General features: G+C 39.1%; 1 protein-coding gene across 1 annotated transcript; it reads right to left on the reverse strand.

Moving 5' to 3' along the window:
- Positions 1 to 895: 895 nt before the first annotated feature.
- On the reverse strand, positions 896 to 23,347 carry LOC136995354 (dedicator of cytokinesis protein 8-like). The gene is made up of 3 exons (XM_067315966.1): positions 23,178 to 23,347; positions 5,639 to 5,741; positions 896 to 1,075 (listed from the first exon to the last, which is right to left on the reverse strand). Exons 1-3 carry the CDS (start codon positions 23,228 to 23,230, stop codon positions 896 to 898), a joined length of 336 nt encoding a protein of 111 aa, XP_067172067.1. The 5' UTR covers positions 23,231 to 23,347.
- Between the last annotated feature and the right edge of the window lie 619 nt (positions 23,348 to 23,966).

The raw sequence follows: 23,966 nt of genomic DNA on the forward strand, positions 1-23,966 counted from the left end.
CCTCCACTGAAACACGTTCGCATGGTCTGGTCTCTGCAAACATACAAGTCTGGGGTTAAACTGGTGTTGACTTGAAGTTTATCCAGCTCTTGCTGCTTGCAAACCACAATATGCCTTTGTGGTTCTATTTCAAGGTAGCATTTACAGTCGAAAGGTCCTTGAAGAATATTCTGTATACAATGCACAGGGCTCTTCCAAAACACATCAGAAAAATCTCCAGCGCATCTCTTTTCTCATTCTGAAAACTTCTGTTGCATGTAGTTTGTCTGTGTATCTAACCAGCTTAAAAATTTCCAGGATTGCTGAGCGCTGGCATCAACATGTGTTACTTGTTTTAACTTAAAACCTGCTGGAAAATAGTGGAAAGCTTCCTAATAATTTCATTGATACTTGTCCAGATTGAGATGTGACTCCTGTGCTAGAAATTAACAAATTTTTCCTCCCCCAAACTTTTTAAAATAACTATTATTGCCCCCTCCTTAAGCAACAAAGGCCCTGAAAAAGACATGTTTAGTGATGTGACCAACCCCCCGTAACACGTAACCAGCAAAAAAAAAACACCCTGCAGTCCTGTGCTTCCTACACAACCAGAATCAGCTTCCAGCCTCAGGATCACAGCTACAAAATTATTTCTCACACTCCTTCTTTCCTCCTCTCCCCAGTTTACCCATATCTCACTCCTGCTGCTACCAGATAGCTCAGGAAGTTGTGTTAGTACCTAATTACGTAATTCTAGGTGTGCAAACAGCCCTAACAGAATCAATGGCAATGTTCAAATGTTTAAAGTTAATCGGGTACATAGTGGCCGGCACAGTGAGGTATCTGGACCAACAGCCTTGTTTTCAAATCTATTTTTAAATCTACAGCATTTCAGAGAAAAAGAGAGAGAGTCTTCTTACCCATCTTCTGGCATAGAAGGCTGCAAAGTCCTGCACTCTTTAGGTGTAAAGACAATGTCCAAGTCATCTTCGGGAAAATCACCAAGCTCATGAGCTAGTTCTGAGTCCAAGTTGCTCAGCTGTGTCATTAGGAAGCCTTCAAAATCCACCGGGTCTACTGCGTCATAAAAGGAAGGCTAAAGAATTAAATAAAAAGGTATTTATTTAGCAACATTTTTTTTAACATAACTTAGGTTTATTTATTTATTTACTGCTTGTCACTGTCATTTTTATTAAGCATAGGAAACAGACTTCTAACCTTATATACAGCGCCACTGCATTTAATGCAGGGAAAAGTTGCTAGCGAAATATTTAGCTGAAAAAGAAAAGGAACAAAGAGAAAAAAAGTTCTAAAACTCAAAAGAAGAAATGGAAGATATTACACCTAAATCCAAACTGGCAGTCTTCTCCGAGGGTTAGCACAGTAACTGCAAAAACATTGCATGAAACTACTGAAGTTATCACAGCAAACCTCAGATATCCACCATTTCTACAGCACGTGGCATTGCATCTTGCCAGGGAGCAATGGTATTTGATTATATTTAATCAGCCATTCTTACGTAGAACATCCAGTCCAGAACAGAGTTCAACAAGTGGGAGCTCTGCCAGCTGCACGTGCTATGAAGCTGTTTGGCTCCTTTTACCTACTTAGTCTAAAAAACAGAGGCAGAAAAGACTTCTTTGATATGCTAACTAGAACTGCTCCACATACAAATAATATATATAAAGTCACATTTATTTGTATTTAGATAATACTGAAATTTACTTTCACTTGCTATATAACCAAGAAAAATAGCCTGTATACATAAAGAAAATATTTGTCCAGTTGTGTACAGAAACCAGCATCAGCATCTCATATTGTTGAGAGTCTTGAAAAATAATGAATAGATCTAAAAGCTACAGCTCTAGAAAACCTATTTTTTATTTTCTGTGAGTTCCAGGAAGGCAATGGGAACCTATATACAGTAAGAGCACAGAAAAATATTTACCATATTAGAACAATTAATTTGTCATGAGGAAAAATTCTAGTGAAGGATAAATATCAAATCATCCCTGACTGTAAAGAACAAGGATTCTATTGCACCAGTAGCCCAAATACATTTCACCAGACTGCATGTGCCAACAACAAACAGACCAAAAACGGATGAGACAATCTATCTGTGGGGTTTTATTGGTGGGGTCTGGGGAAAACAAAGGACCCCATGCCTGTGATATCAATATGACCTTTATCTTTAGTGCTACAGGAACTATTATCTCACCCAAGATTTTTTTTACAGGGTTATTCTGGGGATATTCCAGTGTTTGTCTCCACAAATAACATCTGTAGATCGAAATCAGGAAGTTTTCACACATTATTGCTAAGCACATGCTCAGGCAATGTGCTCATGGAAGTTAATAGGATTTTCACCTGAGTCTGAAGTGAGTGAAGAATAAGAACTTGAGACTTTGCTGCAGTGACAGTTGTCCTTAAACAGAAAGGACTTTTGGACTTAGCCTTAGAAAAAGATGTTCTTTCCTGTTCACAAAAAATTGGGTCATGAATACTTTGCATTTCATTGAGTGGAATTTTTGCCAGTATGTTTTGTCCTCTTCACATCTTGTTAGACTCTGCTCTAATCTTCCGTTTTGTACATCAGTCATGTTCTACTTAAAAGTTTGTTAAAAAATAAAAGTTTTAGGGTATTTTTACCCTAAAGTTTTTTAGCGTAATTTTAGGATATTTAGATGTAAAAGTTTTAGAGAATTTTTTGTTGCTTGTGCATGTATGTATTTAAAAACAATGCCAAGAAGCTCCACTTGCACTTATACCATCTACAGCAGTAGGAGGAAAACTTCCCAAAATTCTGAATGTGAAGAAATGTTCATAGTGCAAATGTTACTGTATGTTCCTTTAGTTCTACATGGATTGAGGCATCTTTTGAACATATCCTGTACATAACATAGGTTTTAGACTTTGTACAGATAATTTTGGTTCTGGAAGTATCATTCTGCCAGAGAGAACTTGCAGTAACTCCTAAAAGGGTCCAGGGCTAACTGATGCTGAAGCAATTTTAACTCAGAAAGAGTAGCGTGGACTTACCCATTGGATCATGCCACTGAAATTTCTAGACTTCTCACATGGTTTTCTCATGTAACTTATTAAACCAACCCAGCATAACTTATTAAACCAATGAAATTAGAGAGCGTAAGACATACGCATTTTTTCCCCCTGACATTTATATACAACAGATGGGATAATCCCCACCTCTAAAGTATGCAATAGTATGCAATTGTTTGGCTTCAGTGGATTGGGACTTGCATCCTCTCCCCATGACCTGTGTAATAGCAGTGTTGCACTCACAACATCAGGAATTTTACGTCAATAGGACAATGCAGAATTCTACAATTTATGAAGGGCGCGAAGGTGCCCAACAGTAACAAAGTTCTGGGTAGCTCCGAACTAAAATGGCTTACACAGAATATGACACGTCAGTCATGGTAGATAGGGAGGTAAATTCAAACTGATCAGTGGTAAATACTAGAATTGGAGTCTTATTAGTATTCTGGAAATATAAGCGAGGAAGTTAGTAAGTTAATAAAAATTGAGAAAAATACTGCAGAAAGCAAAGCAAGTTTAGAAGAAATATGATAAAACATTTAGAAGAAGCACAGCAATTTAAACACTTGACAAAAATAGATGAGGTAAATACTCCTGCAAATGATGTAGTACAAACCACCGAACACATGAGAAAAAAAACCAACATACCCACTCTCCTCTTTTATAGGGAAACTGTAGTGGGCTTTACCTGAGCACGGTCTCTGGATCTCCCCACTGCGAACATGTATAAGGATCGGTTGCATTCTCTGAAACCACTTTTTGGAAAATCCCTCTCTTTCTTGCCCTTCCTACCCAAAGGGAAAAGCTAAAACTGATGGTAAGTCCCGAGGATCATGAAGCAGCCAACTGAAGTAGTACATCGTGCTGTTTATGAATTTTCAGGATAAGCACTATCTCTATTTCGTGCCTAATTTAGTGCTGAGCATACTGGGTCAACAGTTTTCAGTAAATAGCAATCTCCGTTAGCTGTTGATTTTTCTAAATTGCCTTTATAGTCCTAGGACAACATCCTTGAAGTCCACTTACTGTACTATCAGTGTGCAAAACATTGTGCGTCAAAACATATATATGAAGCTCTACTTTCAAATATTAACTCCTGCACCAAAAAAAAAAAAAAATTAAACAAATGGCTAAAAGTGTACAAAAATGTATTTTATATATGCAGTTGCTGAAGATGTAATGTTTTATATGCAAAATAATGTCGTTCAATACAATCTAATTTTTGATAAGCATTGCACTTCCTTTCAGAAACCACAGTCTCCAATTCCGACAAGCCAAAGCAATCACATTTCATTACTTTCCAACTTTTTCTAGTTGGAACGGTAATAACAATCTTTAATCACTGGAACTGCCTGCAGCGGTCAATATTGGGAATTTCTTAGACACAGACGAAAAAGATAGCGGGGAAAGGTAAATGCAGATGGAGGGCGATGGTCTGCCTAACTGCAGATGCCAGTTATCAAAAGAAAGAGGAAGAGATCCCGTCACGGCCGAGGAGCCAACGCTCGCTGCCGCGCGTCGCAGAAGCGCGGGACCTCACCGCTCCGCAGAAGACGCCCCAGGCCATCACGGCAAACATACCTTGTCAGAGAGGCTGGATTTAGAGGCGTGCAGATTGCGGCAGCGCACAAAATGGCAGCTACAGCGCAAGACGCCGGAAGCGAGACGCCGTCACGCTTCTCGAGAGCGAGAGCGGCCGCCTGCACGCAGGAGAGGAGAACCGAGCCTCCTCAGGCCGAACAACCGCAAGCGACAAGCTGAAATGTCGCAGCGCTGCCGATTAAGGAAGCGAGCGGCGGCGGCGGCGGCGGGAGGCCCTGACACGCAGGAAGTGAACGCTTGCATACAGTGCTTTTACGTTTTCCACAATCGCTAGTGCACACGGGCTTTTCCTGCTTCTACTTACTGTGCCTCAAAAAAATGTGTGTGTGGGGGGGGGGGGAGGTAGGAAGAAGGAGGAAGAAGGGGAGTATCAAAATGTCACGGCATAGTACGTTTGCAGAACCCCATCCTTTCCGACGGGCGATTAAAAAGATCTGGCAATTTCTCCCTTTGCCGTAACGACAGAGCCGCACGGTCTGGCTTCTCCGGGCGGGCTTACGTTCGGAAGGCTGAGGGAGAGGATGCAGAGCCACGTAACACTCGCCTTACTGCGTACCGCCGAAAAGCAGGTCGGCATGACGGCTCTGCGGCTAGGACTGGAAAGCATGCATCAAGCAATCCCGGCTGAGCCTCCGTCTTTCTTCTTTTCCTCTTTCTTCACTGACGCCGTTTTGCAAAGCAGCTGTGGCCACCACATAACGAACCCATTCAGTTGGTGGAGTTTAACGTTTCCAGCTGAGCAAAGCTATAACGCGCTCCAACACTTACTAACTTACCTTGATTTATAGTAGCGTACAGACCGTCTACCTCATGCTCCAGGGAGCATTCTCAGTTGTTTGAAATGCATAATTTCCTCAGTTCACCAGGGAGTATTTTTAACAGCTTTAGGCAGAAGCCAGCGGAAAGCAACAGACAACTTAAGAAGGTCACTTAATTCAGCCTGAAAACTTTAAGCAATGTAGATGGCAATCTGTATACAGAACATGCACTCAAAACTTACCAGATGAAGAGTAGAAAATCCAGGGGTACTTAAACTTCGTTGGCAGAACTGTGCAAAGCCTGGCTGGAGAGTAAATTGCTTTCTTATTTCTGCAGAGGAGTGCCTTTAATTAAGCAGAGAAAAGACCTTATCATTACAGTTATCCACATACAAAGTCTAAATCCTAGAGTTTAGCCAATTCAGTTTCCTATTCCAGTGGTTAGAAACATATTTTGGTTATGTTCTAGTCTCTTCTTGTTTTGTGTAGTTGATGCAAACTTCCACTGAATGATTCAAAAAAACCTGCAGCCCTATATAACAGATGCTGCTCTCTCTTTCATCAACAAATATCTTCCATTATATCCTAGTCCCTGCAACTAGGAAGGACTAAGCACGAAAGGACAATCTTGCCCTTAAGTCAGTTGTGACTGCAACCTGAAGCAGCAATACTTGCAGGTTCATTTCTGTAAAGCAAAGTTACAGGATAATAGAGCAGAGAGAGAAAAATCAACATCACAAAGGAAAATATTTTAATGAGCTAGCAATTGACCAAGGGTAAAAAAACAAGACAGGACCACTCGCTGAACAGTGTAAGTGCAGATTTATGTCCATGCTGCAGTATGTTGTGAACAGCACAAGACAAACCAAAGCGTTAATTTAAAAATTGCTCTGTATCAGCTGAACAATTGAAGGACATTTATTAAGTGCTAATATACTGATTTCAGTGGTAGCGGAAAAAGAACGATACTGAGTTCTTTGGAAATCCCAAACTGATAGTACAACAGCATGTATCCACTCTGCAAATCTACTAATCAGAATAGCTTGCTCATTCTTCATGGTCTCTTGATTAATGTTGTACAGCGTTAAGGAAATGAATTAAATAATATTTAATAAGATGTAAGAATAACCAGCCATGAAATAAGGATAATCAGCCATGAAATGATAAACACATTTACAGAAAATTTCACTGTGAGAATTCAAGCAAGGTTTTTGAAAGAACATGAGAGGATTAAGCAGATTTCAGGCTGACAAGCTTTTTGCTGCCTTGGGCAGGCAACAGAGACAGGCAAATACAAAGGTAGGATAATTTTTCCATTCTTGTGAGACCCTTTTCCAACTCCAGCAAACATTATTAGGTGACTTAGAATTACCAGAGGCCACAACCTTGAGTTTCCTTTTTCAGTCTGCACCTTCTCTCTTCTGTGGTTTCTCAATTTCTATGACTCCTGTACCTATTCTGTGACACTTAATATCTGAATACTGTTGTATTTAATAAGTATGACAAAACCCAAACTATGGGCTCTGGTATTGCTGAATGCAATATTCTGCTCCCACTCAGAGACTAGCATCTCACAGAAGGTACAAAAAGTTTTACGTCTGATTTCCAAAATAAGAGATGGATAAATAAAAGTAGCTGCTTACAGTTCAGGAGGCCATGCCAGGTGCAAATGGGACGTTGCTCTATTTTAAAGGCAGCAACAATTGCAGGCAGAGCAAAGCCAGAGTTATAGAGAAGGAAGAGAGATCAATTTGGATGAGAAATTCCTATTCAGCATTGGTATTCCAAGGGTCAGACAAGAGAAAATGTGGGGTTTTTTTGTTTTTGTTTTTGTTTTACAAAAGGTGATTCAAAAAGTAAGAAAAACACTGTGGAGGGAAAGTGAGGAAGTTTGTGGCTTTCATCAGGTTATTTTCCCTCTGTTTTGAAAAGTAAAACTGTTTGCATATTAAGGTTATTTTTGTATTTCCCCAGTACATACAACCTCTAATCATGAGTGTATTTAGCATAGCAAGGCATAAAACTGAGATTATCCAAAATTATGATTTTTCTTTGAACTAAATCAGTTTCTGTCCTGTGCAGAAACATCTACTACTGATATAAATAGAAGATGTAGCAGCAGAAGTTGGCTTAATGTATTTCAAAAATTATGTTACAAGTATTGCAGAAGTTGCTTGCTGCAAACAGTGGTATAACACATCTCTAAATTATACCAGATATGGGGTCATCAGACTCTCAGAACAGGAAATGGTATGAGTTTTGATCTGCAAAAGAGGAAGCAGGCATATGGACGAAGGACCAAATTTGCTGTCTGGTAAAAGCTTGTGCGAAACCAGCTAACTGAGAGAAATTATGTTTCTCAAGATCTCTGAGATTAGCTCCAGAGGCTCCCTGTAATAGCAAGACTTTCCAAAACAAAGCAGTCCAGTGGAGGAAGAATTCCGCAGTCTGTTAAACTGAATTTCAGAAAGTTAATTTGATTGATTAATTTCATGTTTTTCGTATCAGTGAATGATGGAAAAGAGAAGCAATAGAGTAAGAATAATGGACGATAGCAAAGCTGGTTCGGACTGACTCAGGAAATAATTGGCAGGATCTATTAAGAGTAAATAAGGGAAAGACTCGCAGCTGTTAAAAGAGACTAAACAGAAAGCACAACAGTCCGCAGATCCAACACGGAAAAAAGGTGGGTATTAGACATCAGTGCAAATGGTTTTGAACAACTTGAGAAACAAGGTGGAAACACAAACTTTTCTAGACAGCTCTTAAGTGATTTCAGCGTGTCAGTGGTCTGTGAAATGCCTGTTTTCTGACCAAACAGCTACCTCAGACACTGCCAGGGAACCTGTACGAAAATGGTGCTGCACGTTAACCTAGCACATGGGGGTCCGTCTACGCCATGACCATATTTTTACTCTCTCTGTCCGTATAACAAGCTTATCTGACTGCAAGGAGAGCTTTGCAGTCACCTTAGCAGCTAGGATAAGCCTTAGGTAGGTGCTCAAGCATAGCAGGGAAACCAAGCAACTGAGTAGAGATGAGCATAAGGAAAAGACAGAAGCCTGTGGAGGTAAAATCAGAAAGGCTAACACACAAATACTTAAGACTAAGACAGAAAAAAGAAGAAAAAAAATCTTAACTACATTAAAAGGGGGACACAGAAAAATAGAGCGCTGTTATTGCAAAGGGAAAAAGAGTAAATAAGATCTCCCAAAGATGCCTGAAGGGGAGAAAAACCTATTTAGAGAAATGGGATGTACTGAAGGTGACAGAATTTGATGAAATTCATCCTACAGTTCTGAATCGATTAACCAAAGAAATTTTCCAGGTAGGACAAAAGGCAAATATATCTTTAGAAAGGAGGACTCAAGGTATCATGGACCAGTCAGCTGGTCTTTGACACTCAAAAAGATACTACAACAAATTACTTGCCAATTAATGTGTAATCATGGAGGACATCAGGTCCCAAATGGCAGTATCCAGATGAAGCAAGAGGCCCATGAAATCATACTGATCATTAAAATGTAGGTACCTTAATAGTGTCTGTTTATTAATAGTCTGATGATGAAGTGAATGATGGGCCACTAGAAATTGTGGACTGTAGTAAGTCATGGTGCAAAAAGTTTGGCAATTATTGATTTAGAAAAGAAAGAGCAATATATAGATAGTGATGAACAGACAATGTCAATTTCTCAAAGGCCAGTCACATAAAACCATTCTAATCTTTTTCTATGATGGTTTAACTAGCTTTCTGTTAGGCTTTTGATACTGTCGCTCATGGCATTCTTATAAACAAAGGTAATGTTAAAGAAGATAATGGCTAGATGAAATCATCATAGTTCATTCTGAAATTAGTTAAAATATGTATGTGAAGTGTAATCAAGAATGGTTCAAAATAATACCATGAGGAAATTTCAAACAGGGTAATAGTGTAAGTGAGTATCAGGTTAATGTCTTCAGTCCAGTCCTGTTCCAGTTAATACATTATTCTACAACACTGATGATGGTATAGGAAACACAGTTATAACATTTGTGGATGACACCAGTCTGGGAGGAGTTGTGAGTGCTCTGGAAGACGGGACTAGCACTCAAAATGATCTCAAATTATACAAATAGTCTGAAATCAGCACAATGAGATTCAATAAAGAGAAATGTAAAACTCTAATTTCAGGAAGGAAAAAATATCAAATGCAGAAATACAGAAAAGGGAAACAAACTGTCTAGAGAAACAAACATGCAGTAGAAGAGGCTCTGACAGAGTACAGTGGGGCACTTATTATTTCCTCACTTATTAGCAAAGCATAAAAGTGAGGAAAAAGGGAAGCTATCTCTTTTTATTTAAACCAGTGAGACAGTGCTAAGGCATGTGTACATAGTCAGAGCACCACAGGGTAAGATACCAACAAACTGAAAAGGCTCCAAAAGAAAGCAGTCAGAATGCTAGAAATTTGGGGATGGAAGATGCAAGAGGAAAGACTGAAAAAAATGAATGCATTTAGCTTACAAAAGAAGAGGACTGCGAGGAAGACCCAACAGTTGTTCTCAACTATGCTGGGTAGCGGTTGTTCTCAACCTATGTATAGGTAGCAACCTATAAAGAAAACAGTGAGCAATTCACATCCATAAAGGGAAGAGCAAGAAGTAATCCAGTTAATTTGAAGCAAAGAAAATTTAATAAGTTTTTACAAAAAATGTTCCAATGTAAAGGTAGTGGAGCACTGTAAGAGACTGTCTGGTGGTGCTTGTGGCTTGACAGCATGCTGGCACTGCAGTCCACGCGTGTGACCTATTGGGAGAAATACTACTTGTTCTTATTTCTACTGATTTGGCCCTATTGAATGACTATGCCCTACTCCTCCGGTGTAAATCTTGAAAAGGCTGGAACACACCGGATATCCTGATCCCCCTGAAATGGGACTGGAGGGTAGTCTCCCAAAAATATTGGTGCTGTTCTGCTTCTCTGGAATTTTGCCAGCGTTTGGCCCAGTGATATAGACAATCCTACAGTAATTCTCTTAAACATCTAACAAATAGTTGAGACATAGCCTATATTTCACAACTACTCTCCAATGCAAAGTGAACAGTTTGCATAATATATTAAAACAACAGTGTAACCAAAGTAGCAGACTATACCTGCAAGTTCTTAAAATTAAATTTAACTTGTAAGTCAAATTCTCAGAGGTCTCTCCAATTAGAGCTCATTGCAGGATTGGAGACTTGGAGATCTGGGTTATTGACTGAGTCTGGACAAGAAATCAGGAAAGGAAGAGAAAACAACCATTTGCTTTCTATCTATCTCTAACATACTTTAGGCCTGCCGTTGAACACTCCCAGGTTCTGTAATTGAAGTGATATGAATGCACATAACACAAACAGCTGGTTCTGCAGTTTCACCACAAACTCTACTCAACAATATCTTTTTTTTGAAATATATAATTCAAAAGCAGGCATAACAGGGATTCGGTAGTATGGATACAATATAAAAACTTAAACAGAGAACTAGAGGTTTAGAGAGAAATAAAACAGAAATACAGTAGGTTTTAAGATCATCTATAAACTGGAAATCAGAAACTTTACAATAAGAAAAAAATGACCTTAAAAATATGTTTCACATGCTTGCTAGATCAAGATATCTGAAGGATATTAGAAGTTATCTACCAGAGCGAGGTAGCAAGATAAATTTTTAACACTCTTCTAGTCCCTTCCAGCAGTCACTGAGGAGCAGTGAAATGTCTCCCACGAAAGCTTGCATACACCATTTGACAGCAAGGAAAAATGGAAAATTAATAAAGAGGTACCATAAGAAGTATCTCCAAGGATGGGGATACATTTACATTTAAATATATACAGATGAGGGAATCATAAAGTAAAGTAGTGAAAACTTTTGCTTAACAGGTAAAATATTCAGTCGTTGTTACCCTGAGGAATAATCCCTTTCAACCAACACTGACACAGAAAATCCTCAGCAAGCTTTTTCTGAGCCTTTATTCTTTAACATCAGACTTCTCTGGTTGCAGCTAAAAACAAGAAACAAAAAATTCTGGAATAGAATAAGGTAACAACTATGTTTTCCTCCACTCCCATACCCAAACACGCACACTATGTTTTGGGCTACAGTCCAAATCTTTGACTAGCATATATGGGAATCTTGCTCAGAAGTTTTTTTTTCTTACTGCCAGTGGAACTGCCTGTTTTTCTTCTAAGTTTCTAATTAGTCCTTAAGGCACCAGAGATCTGCTTTATCCAGTTTGCAGCAGTGGTTGATCTGAACCAGCAGGTAACTCCCTCACGGCTCAGGTAGGTTGTAGGTACCTTGCACACCCTTACCTAGGGGGTCTGCCACATTAAGACTCTCTCGGTGAAGGCAATAACGATCCCAGTCAAGACGGCTGAAATTTAACCACAGCCTTCTCAATGGAGGCGGTGCAGGAACGAAAGAAGACGTCTAGGAGGGCAAATCATCTACTTCAGCTATGGTAAGCTTGTTACATGGAAAAATGGGCAAGAAGTCAGTTTTAATTTTTGCCCTAGGTCACATATGCCATTCATACAGTGACCACTTTTAACTGCCACCCAGTTTGGCTCTTCATCCCTCGGGAAGAGATATAAGCACACCTAAAAATCAATTTTCCAGTCCTGGCAGTGGAGAAAGACAACCATACTTTCTTGCTAGGCAAATAAACAAGATTTAGGATTTGGTCCTGACGAACCATGTGTTTATATGTTTTTTTAAATCATTATGTTCTGTGGATAATATGCAAAATCTATGACATAACATTTGAGATGTGATTATGCGTGCACTGTTAACTCGTTGGCTCTTATGACTGAAGTGTACGTAGGTGTAACGTATCACAGGACAGTGATGCCTTCTGGAAAGCAAACAGTGTAAATTAAGCTTTATCTGCCGTCCTAGTATAAAGTAAAACTGATGATTATAACTCATCACTGATGATGTTATAACTGATGATTATAACTCATACTATACAATGTATGTAACAGGAAGTTATTAATGAATAGTTCATATGATATTAATTTTGAATAGAAGATAAATTTATGTGAAAAAAATGAAGTTTTTTTGTTATCCCCATTAACTTAAAATGCCAACAGCATACAGCATTATATACATAAACCTTCTATACTGAAAGAATTAAGCTTGCTGTGTCTAAGGTTAGTTTTCTGTGGTTGGCTCAGAGACCTCTCTGCTTGAAGTGTTAAAGCTCACATTGGGGACTCCTTAAATGTGCATTTCAGAGAGATGGCTGAAGAAAAACTTTCCTACAAACATGCTCCTGAGCTCTCCAAAAGACTCTGTGGATCTGTATTCCCAGGGAAGATTTTGCAGCTAGGTCCTAGTTCTTTTTCTGTTTGTTCATTTTTTCCATCTTAACATGAGGAAAAACTTTTTCACTGTGAGGGTGACAGAGCACTGGAACAGGTTGCCCCGAGAGGTTGTGGAGTCTCCTTCTCTGGAGATATTCAAAACGCGCCTGGATGCAATCCTGTGCAATGTGCTCTAGGTGACCCTGCTTGAGCAGGGGGGTTGGACTAGATGATCTCCAGAGGTCCCTTCCAACCTCAGTGATTCTGTGATTCTGTGATTCATTTCTTGCTAGACTGTATAAATTCTTTCCTAAATCTTAAATCATCTATAACACAGGTCAGTAGCAATTTCAAAGCTATTAGTGCTCCCACTTTAAGCCAGCTTTTACATCATGACTTGAAATGTAATATAACATTATCAGCGTGTTATTTATATATTTTTTTGTCTGCACCTTCCTGTCAATTCAAAAACAAAAGAATAATGAAATAAATGCAAGAACTCTTCTAGCTCACAGATATCATCCAAGCTTTACAAGGACTTCATTAACGAAGTGCTAACATAAAGCTGATAATTTTGTAAAACCCATATGAAGTTTAATAGTTTACATGCTTTGCTTCCTCTTTCCTCCTATCAAAATTTATTATTAATAAATGAAAAAAGTGTCAGATATCAAGAATAATGATAAAGATCACTTAAACATCATTCTTGGGGAATTTTTCTTTTTGGTGCTACAAGAAAGAGTCTAGGAAGGAAAAAATACGTATTTTGTATCTTTCACAACTGGCCACTTTGAAGGATTCACAATCTACTCATGAATGAGTCTCAGAAGTAATAACAACATGACTACTTCAAAAGCCAGAGGAGCAGATAATGTAAATGACACAAAATCAGGAGAAGCCTTTGTATTAATACTTTGGCCCCTCATCTCCTAAGAACACAAGTTTGTGGGGTATCGGAAGCGCGACCTTTCTGTGGTTACCTTTAATTTGTTTCACAGTGGAAGCAGCAGAACCCTGCTATGATGCTGCTGGTGGCACGTTGTAAAGACCTATACGATTTTCCCATCGCTTTGCGCACAGGAGCATCTTCAGCTACTGTCCTTGTGGTCTCCACCACTGTATCTCAGTTTGGAAGATGCTGCTAGGTTTTAGCTATGGCTATAAGCTTTTTACGATTCAGTGCTGACGTGTTGTCCATAATGCTGATGATTACTAAGTTTCTGCCTTGCAATTATGCCTAAAAAACAGTGTTTGGCACTGGATCTGGCTACTGGGCAAACATGTGTAAGCATTCAAATCTTGCCCCGCAGAGCTAACATACTACAAGATTCACCATTGGTCATAAAAAGAAAAAACAAGAAGCTTTTTTTTAATTACTTCTTAGAGTAACATTTCTCTTCAGAGGTCTGAGGCTAGTTGGAAAAAGTAGGATCTTTTACTAGGGCAGTATACCTGAAAAATTTGGTATAATCTCAAGTAAATGAAGAGGTACTGTCATTTTTAGAGCAGGGAATTTTGACTTCAGCTTCAGTGGAAGCCAGAGAAATAACTAAGATACACTTAGAAGCCGGAGCTTCTGGCCATACTTTTATGAACAAAGAAGTGCACAAAATTTGGCCTATGTTTACAACTATGTTGTTAAAAAATATATTTCTGTATCTGCTGGCTATGGCTACAGGTACAAATTCTATAGAAATTATAATATATAACCTCACACACACATTTGGATTCATGTGATGCAAGCAATTTTATGCTATGAGTTACAAACTTGACAATTCATATGTGAAATTTCAAGCTTTGGGAAAAGTTAATTTTTCTCTAATAATTTCTGAACATAAGGTTTTTTTATTATAATGATTGTCAAGCTCAGCTTATGTGATAACTGAAATAAAATATACTCTTACCTAATTCAGTTTCCTTGACTTTAGGGAAAGATATTAATACTGAGTCCAAGTGTGTTGACTCTTTAATAAAAAGTTTCCATGTCATTATTATTGAAACTCAAGAGACACTGTGATTCACCAGTTTCTCCCCTATTCTTAAAAGTTATTAAAACTTCTAGACATTTCAGACAACAGGTAATTAAAAGCGAGAGATATGACAGTGGTGAGCCTGCCCAGTTGTATGTCTCAACAGAAGCAAGATACCCTCCAAAGTGCAATTCTTGACTGCATGCCAGTAGCGAAAATTAAGCCCCCCCTTACATTTTTGTTATAGCCTTAATTCCAGTGTGCATAGAACACTTACGTTTTCTACAGAAGCTGAAATCTGTTTACCTCAACCATGAGTACAAAAGGGACTGGCTTTATTTTAAAGAAAAGAAAAAAACCTTTATTGCAAAGCACAAAACAAACCCCAGAGCAACTGAATCTTGCTCAACTTGGGATTGTGATAAACATAGAACTGGGGGCAGTTTTCTATTTCTTGACAAATCCTTTAGAACTTCTTGCGAATTTGGCCCAGATTCTGCTCCTTTATTTGCTTACTGTTATTTCTTTTGTATGGCAATTCAATTATTTTCTATTGCCTGAAATCAAATCTGGAATGACTTGCAATTTTGGTAGAATTTTGTTCTGATTAATTTAAGTAATTTGTCTGACAACAATGTAATTGTCAGATTACTTAAAGTTATAAGAGCCAAACTGAGATCAGAAATATGTGGATGTCTTCAACTGGTCTTCCACTCTCCTGTCTGACTCCAGCAAGCCTTTTCCTCTCACTACATGAGGATGATGAAAATCTTTTAAAGATATACTGTGAAGTACCTTCTTTACGTACTAGAGGAATTATGTAAGCTGTCTCCTGGAGAGACACATCCCATAATAATACAGGATCTCATATGCACGAAGCAGTACTCTGCACAGGTCTTGAAGTAAAATACTGCAGATTTTTTACATGAATTTTGCACAATGGTTGGTCTAGGCTTGGACCTATTTTGCTATAACTACGTTCTTGATGTCAAGCATTTAGGGCAGGCGTATTACCACTTAAGGGCTTTTTACAGGCTATCCTTTTTTACTACTACTAAAAATAACAGGATAGTCCAGTGAGTGTTTTTCTAATTAAAAAAAAAAAAAATCAGAATAGAAAACAAGAACAACCATGCTCAACTATGCTCATAAATCATAATGTTTAGTGACCATATAAGCTAAAAGCAATAAAATACAACATTAAATATTTCTTCCTTGTTGGCTTTCGCCTCATGTCTGAAAAGAAAAAGTTTGGAAAGGTGAATAAAGGATGTTCATAGCTGGTACCTGATGGAGATAAAGATGTTTTTCATTTGCAACTACATTTTTGGGGGGTCAGATTAACACCTCCTGTACTATAAAGAAAGAATCTCATTACAGATTGCAGTTTAGACTTCTCAGTGCTCGTAGACATTTGAAGTCTAACATGGATGTAAGAAGGATTTTAAAATGCAGCTTTGCTGGTCGGGGCCTAAAATCCACTTCCACCAGTCATCTTCCAAAACACAATATTCTAATCAAGTATGCAGGGATTAGTATCTCTGATTCCAGTGACTGTTTAGATATATAATTACAGTGTAATACCAATCCCCAACAGCTCTTACAGAAAACAGATGGTTGTATTTTAAACACAATTTGAGTGTCTACTCAGATGAAAAGATTAGCTTCCTGCCTACTTAAGAGCTGTCAGTTATATATGTCTCTCAAAAGTAACAATAGTTTTCTGCTTGCACAGCCAGTCATTATCTAAATGCTTTGTTTCTACAGCAGCCTGTTTGCTGGTAAAGAGCAGATTTGCATTAGGTAGCCTATATTTCCTGCTCTTGGAATTTTTCACAGACATTTGATCGGATGGGCTTGTGTTTCTCATCAACCCCTTACTTAAGTGGCTACTATCACCTTGATTGCACAAGTGGCAGATCCACCACTCCAGAAACAGCAATCATAAAATTCCAGGTAAATAGTAAAACCAAAAGTAAATCACTGTTAATAACCAAAGGTCTCAGTATCCTCTGAAAAGTAGTAAGAGGACATTTTCTTACCATGTCTTTTTGTACTTCCTAAAAGTTAGCATATTTTAGGCAGGAAATGTTGTAATCTTTTGCACAGTGGACCAGAAGAAAAGTCTGTGCATTTTGTCTTCATGATGGACAATGGGATGTCAAATCTGGAAGAGGAACCTGAATAACCTTATCTTTGAAAAATGAAAAGATACTTACAGAGATTTATTTAGCATTATGAACTGACACCATACAGCATAATCTTGACATATAATGTTGCTTTCTTCCTAAACTCACTCCCATGACTGATTTAGGACTTACTTCTGCCAGAGGAGGAAACAATGCTCACATGGTTCCCCATCAGAGTTAGGAACACCCTAAGGGCATCCAACTTTTTGTCCATTGTTTGCTCTTATTTATTTTGTGCTTCTAGAAGATATGACAGCTTGTAGTCTAAGTCCAGTCCATAACACGTTTATGGGAATTTGAGAAAAACGTTATAGCAAAGTTCCTCTTTTTGTGCAGGTGTCTCTCTTGGTGGTCTCCAGCTGGGCTCTAGCTCGTACGACCTATAGCACAGCTTACTCCCAGTTATAGTTTGATTGGCTGTGTGGATGCAGACAGGCCGTGATATAGTTGGGCTTAAATGTTGGTTAGATCCCACAGTTATCAAAGCCAGCATGCAAGGTGGAAATCTGCTGATGTTGATTTGGATTATACAGTGATCAGCCACACTGCATACTACCTAAATTCATTGTTTACTCAAACATGATTGTAAAATACATTTAGAAGCACTGCATTGATGTAGATCTAGTCTAATTTGACTACATGGGTGGAAACCTCCTAGCAAAGGCAAATGAATTATCTTTAGGGCTGATGAAAAGATAATCTTACAGGCATTAGGAAAGTTCCTTCTGTTACTTATAGAGCTATTTACACCAGATGCGATCCATCCCTCGCCTGCTTTAACAATCTTGACTTCCTTTGTGTAGATTTAGACATCTATTGTTCCTACAGGTTATGAAGGAACACAGAAGGAAGAGAGAGGTTTTTCCACCTAAGGAATCAGCAACCTGAGATCTTCAATGGTTACAATCCATTCCTCCATATGCAGCGAGCAGTCATAACCAAAAGAACAGGGATAAAACTGTCATCTCAACTCCTCCCTTCCTTTTCTGCTCTGTTAGGTTGCTCTGAACCCAGACAGCGGTGGGGTGGGAGTTAAAGCTGCTCTATGACTACTGCACAACGGAGCGGGACTCCTTGTGCTCTCTCCCTCCTCTGCACCTGCCTTAGAGCCACGTGCAACCAATTTCTGGTGCAGAATACGGATCCAGAAGACTGAAGGACAATGATTCCATTAAAAACAAGAAAAAATGAGCTTGCAGTAAGTGAAGAGGAGAGAGATGAATTTTCCTGAGAAGAAGTAACACTTTGGAGATTGAGGATTTCCCATATCTGAAGGAAAGGAATGAGCAGATACTCTGATGTACTCATAGTCTATCCCTGTTAATTGGAAATGGGAGATACATGCTTTGGAATTGGGAAAAAGCCTGCTGTACTCAGCTGCAAAACCATAAAGAAGTAGAATATCAAAATTAATGAAAGGTGAAAAACATGTAATGTTCTTGAAAGATGAAAATCCCAGTATTTCCTATAACCACAGTAAAAGACTCTCAGACAACACGAGGATGCAAGAAGAGGAGGCTAACCTGTTCTTTATACTCACTGCACATGCAACGCCAAGTAATTTGCTGTGAAAGGTTTTAAGAATCAGCTTCTCATTTAATTTTAAGCAAGTCTAAAAAAATTGGCTTTTTAATATAAATAGCTACTGACAAAATGTTACATATAAAATATGAAATTATATACATCCTATTTTTAACTTTAATCTGTTATTAGTGGTTAATATTCCCCATACCAACTACAGAACCACTATTATCTCACACATGTAGTATGTGAAAAGCAATCTGTTTCCACAGCAGTTACAAATTGGAATTTTTTAAGGGTTCTTGAAAGCCATTCCATACTGTATGTTTATGATATGGATTTTAGATGAACTCAAACAGATTATTATTTGATGGTTTGAACAAACTCTTTTGGACATGTACCTGCAAAGGCTTACTAACTTGAGTTTTCCTTACACAGACTCCCAGAGCGCAACTTATCTTGGTAAAGCAGGATGGAACCCTTTCATCAAGTGTACTAAGTCAACCTTATCCAAGAAAGAAAGTCACAAAGGACTTAGTAAAAAGGAACACGGGATTTTTAATATTACCACTGTCCTGACAGCACATATAATTCAGACAATGGCTCAGTGAACATATTTGATAGGAAGGATACATCTAGAAGCATTTTTTAAACTTGATAAACTGTGAATATGTTTTGGGTATCTGGCAAACACACGGGAAGTACATTAGGCAGCTATTAGCATACTGGTAACTGTATTAGGTTTTCTATAATCCATAATTTTATGTAACAAACTGACTACAACAATTTATAAATCTTACTAAAAAAGCACTTACAATATAAGTTTGTTTTAAATACATACAAACTGCAGTCAAAAGGACTCTCTGCAGCTTATTTAACATACTTAAAGTTAAAAAATGCAAACTGATTAAAAAAATAACTTGGCCTAAACAACGAAGCCTGGTAAATTGTTTTCAAGTAATTAGAATTTTATTATATCCACATGATGAAGAGTTTATTGAAATTTAATCAAAAGATGCAGGCCCCAACCCCATAAAGGGACTGCACTGAACAGAAATCTGCTGAGTAGGTAGGAAATGGCCTGTTCTGCCACTGAAACCATTTTGCACCTGACCCTTCTGCAACAGTCTTTTCCATTTACGGTAATTTCTTGTGAAACTTTAGAACCCAGACATCAATATGCCATAAAATTTAAGCCGGCATTTTCATTTCAGGTAGGAATAACTGAAATGTATTGTCATCATATACTTAAAGGAGAATTCATGGTACAATCTGAGAGTTAGATAGGGACGCAACCTTTATGATATGAATTTTTAATGCAACTTCAGTAGCCAAATGTTTGCCTTAGTACAGATAGTTTTGTTTTTTAATATAGAAATTCCCAAATCTAAATTCATCCTTAAACTAGGCTTCTTAAAAAGAGAATATGAAAAGAAAATTTTGCTTGGCAACTGGACAATTTCAGTGAGGAGAAAATGAAATGATGGAAGTTAATGCTAAAATTTGTTTTATGTCGCTTGCAAAATGCAAATGTGGTGGTCTGCAGAGACAGTTGAGGAGTTATGTCTATCAGGAAGGTTTTAAATCGAGTGGGTCACATGACTGACAGTTAAATGATATGTTTGTTAGGAAACTGTACTGCTGCTCTTGGTAGTTTTCTGTTTTGTAGTTTATGTGTTTGAAGGTATGGCACTGGTGGCCAGGGCTCCAGGCAGGTGCCTAAGGCAAAATTTTTTTCACTTGAAGTCAAAACAAATAAATAATACTGCAACAGCAGCGTTGAAGATAGAGTAGTAAACTACATTAGCTAAATAAAAGTAATTAAAATAGAAAATCTGTTCTGTGAATACTTTTTTTTATCCTAACACACTGCTGAGTCAAATTACTCTGATTAAAATTCAGGCTATATAGTGTCTTAAAACGCACTGCTCAATTACTACATGTTAGGGCCCACACTTTTAGCAGTGGAGTACTTCTGGGTACTTTCTGGAATTATTTTTCAATACTCTTGGTTAACAGATACAAATACTGCGACTGGAAAGCAAACACATTTACAACATGCAATTCAGACACTTAACAATTACTATCTAGGACTCATTTGATTCAACAAGGTTGTTCTACTTTTTCATGTCCCATGCTGGATCCCAAACACCACAGACACCTAACGTACTCAGAAGATGCTGTAAAGTTTTCTTAATAATGTATATTAGCAAGAATTTTCTGTAAAATTTTACCTTGTCCCCTTCATTTGTCCAATGCTGGAAGCCATTTGAAAAGACAGTTACAGCTGACTTTCTTTTATGCAATTAATATTAGGCTTTATTTTAAAAGAATGTATGAAGTTGGAAATGAATTTAATATTTCATGTAATTAAAAAAAAGATTATTTCAGTATGACGTTCTCTGAGGCCCTACTCTGTTCACAGCCACTTAACTCTCGGTAATATGCAGAAAAGTAGCAAGAATGCTGCCTAACCTGAGGGACGCTAACTTAAAGGTTTGTTTCTTCACTTCTACGTGTAACATGAACATCATTATTCATAGGAGTTATCCCATTAAATTAGAAGGAACCAGTCACATATATGCATTATATGTGCAAGTCTTTGCAGGATAAGAAAAGGCAGGAAGCAACAGGTTGGGACAACAAAAACAAGATGGGTGGAAGGAAGAATAAAGTGATAGGAGGACATGGTTATGAGGACAGATTGCATATGCAGCTTACAAGTTTGAAGGCATTTTAAGACCCAAATTTAAAATTTGACTTTGCTTTAAATGAACATCTTGTTTGTCACATAATAGCTTTTCCTGAAGCACCTGCCACCCAAATGCACATGATGAAGAAGTGACATTGACTTGAAATCAAGACTCCAGATCATGATCACTTAAAAACATTTCAGATCTTTTCATTGTTGGATTTTTACAGAACAGTATTTAGTATAGTTTGTACAATGATTAGATATCTACCATGCTTTCAGTGGACACATCAAACTACACCTTATGTAACTAGCACGGAGGCAGCTAGTGGTGCTGTACTGAGGAACCAGGATAGAGCCTGAATTTCCACTGGTCCTCATTAAAAAAACAGTATATGGCTTAGCCAAGTCACTGGCAAGAGAGAAAATCCAGCTTGCATGTGAATTTGAAGTGAATAGAGAATAATTATACTGACAAAATAGTAACTCCTGTAAATGATGTCTGGTCAGCAATGTGCAACTTTCACTGATGAGCTGTATTTTGAAAAAATAAATTCAGGAACTCTGAAGAAAGAGGAACAACATTTTGTAGCTGTATATTAACCTTTTGTGTATGGGCAAGTAAGCTAACACACTGACTTACTACTCCTTGTATTTAGAAGGTTCCTTTCAAAAAATAAACATTAAAAATGCTCCTTGTGAAAATATATTGTTCTACTGTCAGTAGAACAAACCACACTTGGCTCATTCAAAAACAACCTGCTGCTTTTGAAGAATGAGAAATATATGTTCTGCTAGCAAGCATACATACTTTCTACCACACTCAGTAAAAAAAAAATAAAAATTCTTACTTGCAAAATAAATATATAGATTATTAAATTGGAATCACATTTAGAACTTGCTGGATAACATAACTGAAGTTTAATTTATGATACAAATATCAAATATGTCACTATCAGATTAAAAAAAAATCATAACAGTTTAATTTCACAATGTTTCTTTCTAGCAAAATTTTTGTGAGCCTTTTTGAAACAAAGCCAGGTTAATTGGTATGATTCCACAACTGCGTAAGGCTTTAGTCATACCGAGGAACACTGACCATCACCACAGCTGGGAAAAGCTGCCAGAAAAGCTGCCCTAAAAATAGAAGAAAAAAATAACCCAAACCCTCTAAATATCAGCCAGTCATACTCTTTATTCAAGTATATCTCCAAATGACCAGAAATTACAGCAGGACCCTGGACTGAACTGCTCATCTGACAGCCTCTTGATTTGGTATCTCACTCTTGTAAATATTCTGCCATCAGTTTGAAATGAATTCTCAAAGGCCGTGGAAAGGTACGCTGATGTGTATTCTGCCATGGGAAAGGCATATCTCAGAGTGAAGCTAATTTTATCCTCAGTGACTGAAAATCCCATGTCTTCCAATAAATTACTGTGGAGGTGGAGTTTCTGTGCATACTTTCCTCTCCGGCGCAGAAATCAGCCTTACTCTCAGTTTATAATAAAACCATTATGCTATTTGCTCTTTTACGTGTCAGCAAACTCAGTTACCTCGCACTTGCATCAACACCCTGGAAACACAGTTTTTGTCTCAGATTGTAAGACTCTTGAAAAGCAGGCCTGAATTTGTAACAATATCAGAATAATTATCTCGGCTTCTTACTGCTACCAGAGAGCGCAGACCAGGTGGAAGTCAGCATGCCCGGGGGGAAAAGACACCCAGTTCTCGCAGACAGCAGGGTCAGCAGCCAGAGCGTGGCGTTCAGCAGCTGCAACCTGATTTATTCGGTTTTAAAGGGCGAGGGGAAGATCTATTTATCTTAAACCATACTTTTTTTTTTTTTTTCTCCTTTTTGCATGGACTAAAGGGCTCGGCGGGGCAGAGCAGGGGGGGACCCGACATCTCCCCCCCCACCACCACCGCCGGCAGCCGGTGTCACGCGTGGGAGCGCGCAGCCCGCCCGCCCGCGCGGCGTCCGCAGCAGAAGACATCCCCGCCGCGCTCCTTCCCCTCGCCGCTGCCTGCCGGGCTGCCAGCGGCGGCCACAGGAGCCGAGAGGTGCGACCCCCAAAAAAAGTCTCCTACCTGTTGATCTTCAGGGCAAACGCCCTCCTGTCTGCAGCGGGCAGCGTAGCCATGCGGCGGAGCAGCCCTGCAGCTTCAGCTGCCGAGGAGGACAGAAGCTGCCTGAAAGCACCAAGGGCGCTTTGGGGTCTTTTGGGTTGTTTTTTTCCCCCCCTTCTTTATTGCATGCTCCAGGCTAAAAATCCGACCCGCTTCTGACAGCTCTGGGTGGCAACTTCCGCATTTCACCTTCCTCACCGAAATCGACCGAAGGGGGAGGGATCTGCTAATGTGCACAGCTGGTTTCTTACCCCCTCCCGGTGCTTTCCTGGAGCACCGGGAGCTGAGGCACCTCGGGCAGGCCGGCGGGTCTCCCCTCCTCATCCCTCGGGCCAGGCTGCCCCGGGGCTGCAATAACGTAACCGCAGTACTGAGCGGGCTGGAAATCCATCCGTGCGCCCCATCCCCGAGCCCCGCGTGGAGGGGGATTTTTGAGGGGTCTGGAGGGAAAAAGCAGGGAAGGCAAGAATTTGCAAAAGTTCAGTGAGGGAAGATACCTTGCACCTACTCATGGACACAGCTACAGGAGTCATCGCGCTACCCTGTTGCTTCCCCTGGCCCTTTCCATTTGGAAACTTCACCTCGACGGCGTCCGACCCTGCTCCCTGTGCAAATATGCAGCTGTGCAGAGCCAGGCGAGGAGGTCGAGCCTGCCCTTAGCAGGGTCAGACACAGGACAACACAACACCGCCTTCATCCCCTCCAACGCACCGATGAAACCGATTCTGGGTGTGGAATACCTGAGGGTCG

The sequence above is a fragment of the Apteryx mantelli genome, chromosome Z (genome assembly GCF_036417845.1).
Source record: "Apteryx mantelli isolate bAptMan1 chromosome Z, bAptMan1.hap1, whole genome shotgun sequence".
NCBI lineage: Eukaryota > Metazoa > Chordata > Aves > Apterygiformes > Apterygidae > Apteryx > Apteryx mantelli.

Bases quoted from the DNA above. Each gene is read 5' to 3' on its own strand.
- LOC136995354 (XM_067315966.1), bottom strand. From the start codon at position 23,230: ATGGCTACGCTGCCCGCTGCAGACAGGAGGGCGTTTGCCCTGAAGATC. The intron at 5,742-23,177 runs GTAGGAGACTTT...GCTTAATTAAAG, and splicing joins TTTGCCCTGAAGATCAACAG to GCACTCCTCTGCAGAAATAA. The intron at 1,076-5,638 runs GTAAGTTTTGAG...TTAATTCTTTAG, and splicing joins GATTTTCTACTCTTCATCTG to CCTTCCTTTTATGACGCAGT.